This window comes from Gopherus flavomarginatus, chromosome 16 (assembly GCF_025201925.1).
Source record: "Gopherus flavomarginatus isolate rGopFla2 chromosome 16, rGopFla2.mat.asm, whole genome shotgun sequence".
In the NCBI taxonomy this organism is placed as follows: Eukaryota; Metazoa; Chordata; order Testudines; family Testudinidae; genus Gopherus; species Gopherus flavomarginatus.
This window is the reverse complement of record NC_066632.1, coordinates 24,044,064-24,051,203: the sequence shown is the minus strand read 5'-3', so window position 1 is coordinate 24,051,203 and position 7,140 is coordinate 24,044,064. Positions and strand designations below refer to the sequence as shown.

Sequence of the window (7,140 nt, the reverse complement as noted above, 5' to 3'; positions counted from 1 at the left end):
TTATCCCACTCAGGCGATGGCCCTGGCCCTGCAGCTGGGTCAACTAGCCAGAATCACTCTAGAGTAGCCTGGGGAGTGGCCCTCTGGGGCCACCCCCACTCCAAACCAGCGAAGATCCACTTGCTGGACCCTTCGTGGAACGGAGTTGTTTTAACCCTATGGTGGCAGGATGTACATTTGGCCTGCACAAGCAAGGAGATAAGGCCCTGTCACAGGTTCAGCTGGTGGTAATAGCAGAGCCTAGACTGAGAGCAGGAGGCTCCTGCGCTAGGGGCTGTACACACATAACGAAGACAGTCCTTGCCCCAAAGAACCTAGTCTAAGCAAGAGGAGGCCGAAGTCGGCTTCTCTGTCTCCATAGTGGTAGGATCCCGACGAATTAAGCTTGTGTCTCATCCCCCCCAAAATTTCTCATAGCAGGGAGTATCACAGACTGTCCCTCCTGCAGCTCCCTGGCAGGGCTCAGGGGACACCTGTGCATGGCTGCACAACAGTCTCACCTGGCAGGAGACTAAAGGCAGCAAATCACCATTAGCACTCAGCAGGGACGGCTCCCCTCACCTGCTGGCCTGGGCTGGAGAGGCGGTGCCTGGAAAATGGGCTGTGCTGCAGACGGAGCCCTGGCTGGGATCAGGCCGCTCAAGGAGCAGCCAGGTTGCAGGAACAGGGTGAGCCCACAAGGGGTTGACACCTAGTGCCACTTCCAAGCCCAGGCCTGGGCGACAAACCCCTTTTTGCCACTAGATCCCTGGATCACCATCCAACCAGCCCGCAGCAACCCACAGAGAGCCCAGCTGGGGCTGGGAGTTTACGCTTTATTCAGAAATCGAACGTGAGTGAAGCTGCAGACGGCCCCTGCCCGGCACAGTCTCAGAAGTAAAAGCAATGGCTCTGGGAGTTCGTGGGCAGCAGCAGAAGCAGGCAGGGCTAAGGGGATGCTTGGGACACTCCTTATGCGTCTCTCATTAGGAGACGCACCAGCCTCCCTGTATTCACGGCATCGAGGGCTGCCGCTGGCATCGTGATCCAGGCCAGGCCACCAGCCTGTCTGCCCCGGCAGCACCAGGCGAGGGGCACAGGCCTCCCCAGAACGCTACACGGCTGCAGGATGCGGTCCATGACTATCCGTCTCTCGGGTCCACAGTCACGTGTCCGGAGCCCCCCGGCACAGCTCTGAGCCCAGCGCCTCCTGCAGGGCTTCGGCTTCGATGCGCTGGAAGACGGCAGGGAAGGTCTTGCCGCCGTTCCGTTGGACTTTCTTTCCCTCCTCGGTGGAGGTCCCCAGGCGCCCCACGATAGGGTCGTCGCCCTGTTGGAGAAAGGGCAGTTGCCACATGAGCTGCCAACCGGCCGATGCCTCCCCTTCCCCAAGGGACTCCAGCAGCCTGGCTTGTCTGCAGCGTAACGGGCACATGGTCTGGCTGCTCCCATCACAGCCGGCCCCTGAAGGGAGATTAGACCCGAGCAGGCATCAAACCATGTGAGCCAACGGCGACTGACCCCTGCCTGGCTGAGTTGGGGGCAGTCGGTTGATCCACCGCCAGGATGGACCCCCGTGGCCCAAGCATGGGCCATATAGCCCAGCCGAACGGCAGCAGGGGACACTGGCTGGGTCCTGAAATCCAGCGTCTTTAGTCAAGTCCATCGCCAGGGGCTTCCTAGCAACAGCGCCCCCTCCCCTCACACAAGCCTGTAATAAGCAGCCAGCGTGTGAACATGAAAAAAGAGAGAAGAGGTTTCAGTGCGGGACCAGGTTTCACTTTCCAGCTTCTGCAGGCTTCTTGGAAACCCCAGGATGAGGGAAGAAACTTTTGCAGACTGAGTCAGCCCAGGACGGGTGCAGGCCTCACGGGTAGTGTAAACATTCCCCTTTTGAGCTCCTTCCCGTCCCAGCGCCCGCAACCCTCGCTCTTACCAAGTCCTCCAAGGGCACCTGGACGAAAAGCGGGTGCCCACTGAAGTGCCCGACCATCCACTCGTGCACCTCTTCCACGTCGGTGATGGTATACACCAGGCCCTGTGCGAGAGGGAGGGAGCAGCCTGAGGATCCAGCTAGCTGGCACCAGCCCAGCAAAAAGGGGATGTGGAGGGGCCACTGGACACCTACGCAGGGTCGGGGATCTGTCGCCCCATCCCAGCCATGCGGCAGTAAAATCTGAGAACCCAAATGGCTCATGCCATAGAAGGGAACTTCTCCGCAACCACCAAAAGCTCAGGGCCCTGATGGGGAGAGGGAAATCTCTGCTCAGAGCAGCTTACGGTCAAGGGACTTCCTCCCTAACTATCTGAGCTGCCAACTCTAATTAGCCAAATCAATTATGCTCTTTTGAATAATTCATGAGGCTACTTCCTCACCTCATCCTTTGACCGGGTGCCCACCCCTTCCCCTCTACGTCTCTCCAAGGTTGCCGATTTTGGCGGGACGTATTCTTGGATGTTTCATCATATGACATCATCTTCAATTAAAGATCCATCTTTCATTCCTAGAGACTCTGGGACAATCATGGAGGTTTGGCAACCATAGCCCTGCCCCTGGGGTCGGCATCATGGGGAAATGTTAACGGATTTGCCTGTGACTCACCCAGCCGGGCAAGGTGGGGCCCAACACCTATTCAACGACCTCAATTTGATCTGCCGGTTACGATCCCCAGGTGACGGCACAGGAAGGAGCAGACGGGTTGCCCGAGGCAGCTAAGTCATGAGCAGGCAGGTGGGAGCTGCAGAGGGCAGGCAACAGGCTTGCTCTGCCAACAGGAAGCCCTCCTAGCACAGCTCTGCAGGAAGCAGGGCAAAGGCCAATCCCTCCGTGCTGGGACCCATGCAATAAGTGGGGCTTACTCACCACGCCCTTGAGGCACAGCTGGGTTTGACAGAAACCTACAAAGTCTGTTGGTTGAGGGCAGACTCAGAGCCCTAGGAAATCGTCAGTGGAACAGCCCAGAGGTCTGCGATCAGCATGTTCCAGGAATCTTGTGCCTCATCTCTGACCCTTGCAATAAACTGAACCCGTCCCCACCCTGCTGGTTAATTTAGAAACAATGCAAACCCTTTCAGGGGAGGGTGGGAAGAGAGGGGTTAAACCCCCTTGTGGGGAGGAGGGGCTCTTTCCCTAGGCAGAAAGGCTTCCCTTAACCAGAGATCCCACGCAAGCCTCAGCACCCCCGCCAGCGACCGATCCCAACTCACCCCAACGCGCAGGACATAGGCGTATTCAGCCAGCAGCGTAGAGCTGATGATCCGCCACTTGTGCTTGGTCTTCTTAAAGTGCGGGTCCGGGAAAAGGAACATCATCTTGGCCAGCTGCAAACATGGGGGGGGCAAGCCAGGCAGGGTGGAGAGGGGAGACAGTGAGCCCTTCTAGTCACCGTAGCTAGCAGTGCCAATACCTGCTTGCCCCATTGAGATCACCCTAGTCACGGATGCATTCTCTGGCTGACCGGCCCCATTCTCCTGGGCCTGTTAATTCCATCAGTACTGCAGTTCTCAGAGGAACCTGCTCACCCTTCCCTCCCCAGGCAGGAGGGGGTATCATTGTAGTTATGGGAGCAGCCCCCAGCCAGTGTCAGTGTCTCAGGGACCGATTTGGGATAGGGGTTTTCCCCGCCACTGAGTTACAGCTTGTTTAAAGAACATTCAGGGTTGGGGGTTCCTCTTTTCAAGTAGGAAGGTAAAGAGTCTTTCGTTCCACAGCGATTTTCCTTCAAATGGGAGTAGACAAAGGGGTGCCCAGACACCACGGTGATAGGTGTCTTATCGAAGCTTACTTGTCATCTTAGAGCAGTTCCCAGGATTTGAGGGGTGGGGAGTGAGGGCTGTGTGCTCCCCAAGGACGGCAAGGATTGAAAACAGGAGATTCTATATATGACTGCCTAGGACAGCAGTGGCAGAGCCGCAAGGCCCCTGGCACCTCACCTGCCCCTTGTGAAAGAAGTTGGGTAGGTGCTTCATGGCATTGCTGCGGATACAGGCGATGTTCTGGTACTGCCCGGGATGGGATGCTCTCAGAGACTGGATCCGGTCGCGGACGTAATCCGAGACCTTCACTCGGATCTCCAGGCCCAGCATTAAGGTGTTGGGGAAGAGGGGTGACAACTCGACTGTAAAAGATGAAAGAGGAGTTAGCATCTGCTCACAGGGCAGAGCCAGAGCCGAGGAATCCCAGACAGAGGCAACTGTTCAGAACAATAAACCCCAGAGTGGCTACTTGGGGAAAATTCACCTGCCTCCCAAAGATGGGAACTAGGGTATCAGACAGGTCATTCCCACTTGCTCAGGGAAAGGCAGTGGGAAAAGCCCAGTAACAGAATCTATAAGGACACCAGGGTGAGACAGCCCAGGTCACCAGCTCTCCCTGATCCACACCACCGACAGTGTAACCTGTTTCCGATTTCCTGCATCGGGTCTGAGCTCTGTGCAGAGCAGTTCAAGGAGCTAGTTCCACTGGTGAGTCAGTGCTAGGCCCCAGCTAAGCATGCATAGTTCCACACCAGGTACTTCGGGACACATGGCCGTCAACAGACAGAGAGTGACGTGCCCAAGATGCTCTCTAGAGTCACAGCATGAAGTCAGGCATGGACCCGAATCTGGAGGAGGAAGAGGCTTCCCTGAGCAAACCTGCACCCTCCTCAGGACCATCCCACCACAGTAGCCTCGACCACACCCGCCCATCTACAACCTGCTGCGTCCAGATGGACGGAAAAGCAGTGCTGGGAATTTACCCAACAAGCCCCCATAACCGCAGCCAATATCAGCGAATTCGACTTGCGCCGCGGGCTTCGCTCTCTCCTCGGAGTCCTTCGGGTCATCGTGACGGTCATCTTTGGTCAACGGGGCGAAGAACTCAGGGTAGTGCTCAGCCCAGTTCATTTCCTCGGGTTTTGTGGGACTAAAAGAGAGGGGCAGGGACAGAGCTGGATTAAAAGAGAGGTCAGGAAAGCAGCTATTTGATTGGTGAGGGGATTTAAGCTGTGCAATAACTTTCCAATGGGCTAAAAATGTCCTTGCTAGGACTATTTCAAGCGGGACAAATGCCCAAAGATTTCAGGGACCAATCCTGACCCCAGGGAATGAGTCAGGGGGAGCCTAATCTAACTTGGCGTTAGAGGCTGTTTCTCCACCCAACTGTCCCAGTTCCTCTCTGGATTGTAAGCTCTTTGGGCAGGGACTGTCTCTTCCTCTGCAACCTGACAGCAATTCACAGAGGTGCTTTAGGAAGTAACGAATCAACAGTGTTTTCTTAAACACTCTGAAAGATGTACACGTGGACATCACTAGCAGCCTCTTAAGAGTCCTCCCAAGTAGGCTTTAAATGCTATTGTTGGAACAAGAGAGTCAGTAAAAGCATGTCAGGTCAACACTTGGAAGGCTTTGCACTAAAAGCAAATACTGCTTAAAGGGGCACAACTGCACTTTTGCTGATTAGCTTATTTCAGTCTCCCTGAGCGAGACAAGCAATACCGATAAAAGCAGAATTTTGTCTGTGTAACATTCACGCTTTTACAGGACAGTTATGTTGGACAAAAATCACAGCTCCTCTCATATTCTCACCCTCCCGCCCCATGACAGATACAGTGGGCTGGCACAAGCTTGGGTAGGGTAGACCTAGCCTCCGTATAACCTTTTACACACACGCTACCTAACCTAGGCACAGCTTCAGTTCCACCAGCAGGAACCTGAAGGGAGCATTCCCTGCCTACGCAGATTTATAAAATGTCAGCTCACACGTTCTTGCACATCCTCCTCAAGACAAACCCAGCTGCGTTACACCCTCTGCACCCTGATTAGTTCCCCGGGGCGGGGGGGGGGGAGAGGAAAGAGGCCTGCTTGGATACATACAGGGCTCCAGGGAAGGGGGCTCTCTCCCAGCCCAGGGGCTCTCCCACATGGGGGGGAGGAGGAATCAGGAGGGCTCTTTCAGAAGACAGGGAGCTCAGAGCGCCTCCCCCTCAGGATGAGGAAGGGTGAGATCCGGGGCTTGCCCCAGGGCAGTGAATTCGGGATCGAGGGGCCCCAAAATGGGAAGGGGGCAGGATGCAGGGGGCTCTCCGGGGCATGTGGGGTTCAATGGGGCAGGGGGCTCCCAGGGTTGGGGGGCTCGAGGTGATGGGGGTCAGGGGACTTGGGGGGGCTCTGGACCCCCCACTCACTAGCGCAGCGTGTGGTCCGCCAGGGGGTTGGAGTGAGCCCGCTGCCGGTAGAAGCGCTTCTGGGGCGGGGCCCCCGCCATGGCGCCCCCGGGCCCCCGCGCCGGGCCCGCCACCCACGTGCAGCCCGCGCGGCCCGGCCACAGCTGGAGTCGCGGGAACCAAACGTCACAGGAAACGCGCCACCAGCGCGTGCGCGCGCCTGCTTTAAAGGGAGCCCCTCCCCCCCGCCAAGCCAGGCCTGGGCCAGCTGGGCAGGTGTCACCTGCCTCGCCCCAGCCCCGCCCACTGACCCCAGCCCCGCCCCTCTGAGCCCCAGCCCCGCCCACTAACCCCAGCCCCGCCCCTCTGAGCCCCAGCCCCGCCCACTGATCCCACAGCCCCTCTGAGACCCACCCCAGCCCACTGACCTCCATCCTACTGACCCTCAGCCCCACACCACTGACCCCTCCAACCTCCATCCTACTGACCCCAGCCCCGCCCCTCTGAGCCCCAGCCCCTCCCACTGACCCCATAGCCCTTTCCCAGCCTTGCCCACTGACCCCCCAACCTCCATCCTACTGACCCTCAGCCCCACACCACTGACCCCAGCCCCACCCACTAACCCCAGCCCCGCCCCTCTGAGCCCCAGCCCCGCCCCTCTGAGCCCGCAGCCCCTCTGAGACCCACCCCAGCCCACTGACCTCCATCCTACTGACCCTCAGCCCCACACCACTGACCCCTCCAACCGCCATCCTACTGACCCCAGCCCCCACCCCTCTGAGCCCCAGCCCCTCCCACTGACCCAATAGCCCTTTCCCAGCCCTGCCCACTGACCTCCCAACCTCCATCCTACTGACCCCCATCTCCACCCACTGACCTTCCATCCTATTAACCCCCAGCTCTTCTGACCGTCACTGCATCTGAACCCAAACCCATGACTCCCCATCCCAGCCCCGCTGAACCCCAACCAATCCTACTGACCTTCAGAACCATCCCCCTCCTACGAACCCCCAAT

At 57.9% G+C, this 7,140-nt stretch overlaps 1 protein-coding gene across 1 annotated transcript; it reads right to left on the bottom strand.

Moving 5' to 3' along the window:
* Window positions 1-801: 801 nt before the first annotated feature.
* On the bottom strand, window positions 802-6,328 carry METTL1 (methyltransferase 1, tRNA methylguanosine). The gene is made up of 6 exons (XM_050925316.1): window positions 6,147-6,328; window positions 4,719-4,885; window positions 3,913-4,097; window positions 3,187-3,300; window positions 1,916-2,017; window positions 802-1,309 (listed from the first exon to the last, which is right to left on the bottom strand). The coding sequence occupies exons 1-6, from the start codon at window positions 6,224-6,226 to the stop codon at window positions 1,145-1,147; spliced, it is 813 nt and encodes a 270-aa protein (XP_050781273.1). The 5' UTR covers window positions 6,227-6,328; the 3' UTR covers window positions 802-1,144.
* Between the last annotated feature and the right edge of the window lie 812 nt (window positions 6,329-7,140).

Bases quoted from the DNA above. Each gene is read 5' to 3' on its own strand.
- METTL1 (XM_050925316.1), bottom strand. From the start codon at position 6,226: ATGGCGGGGGCCCCGCCCCAGAAGCGCTTCTACCGGCAGCGGGCTCAC. The intron at 4,098-4,718 runs GTAAATTCCCAG...CATCTTTTACAG, and splicing joins CGGTTATGGGGGCTTGTTGG to TCGAGTTGTCACCCCTCTTC. The intron at 1,310-1,915 runs GTAAGAGCGAGG...TTTCTCCAACAG, and splicing joins AGGTGCCCTTGGAGGACTTG to GGCGACGACCCTATCGTGGG.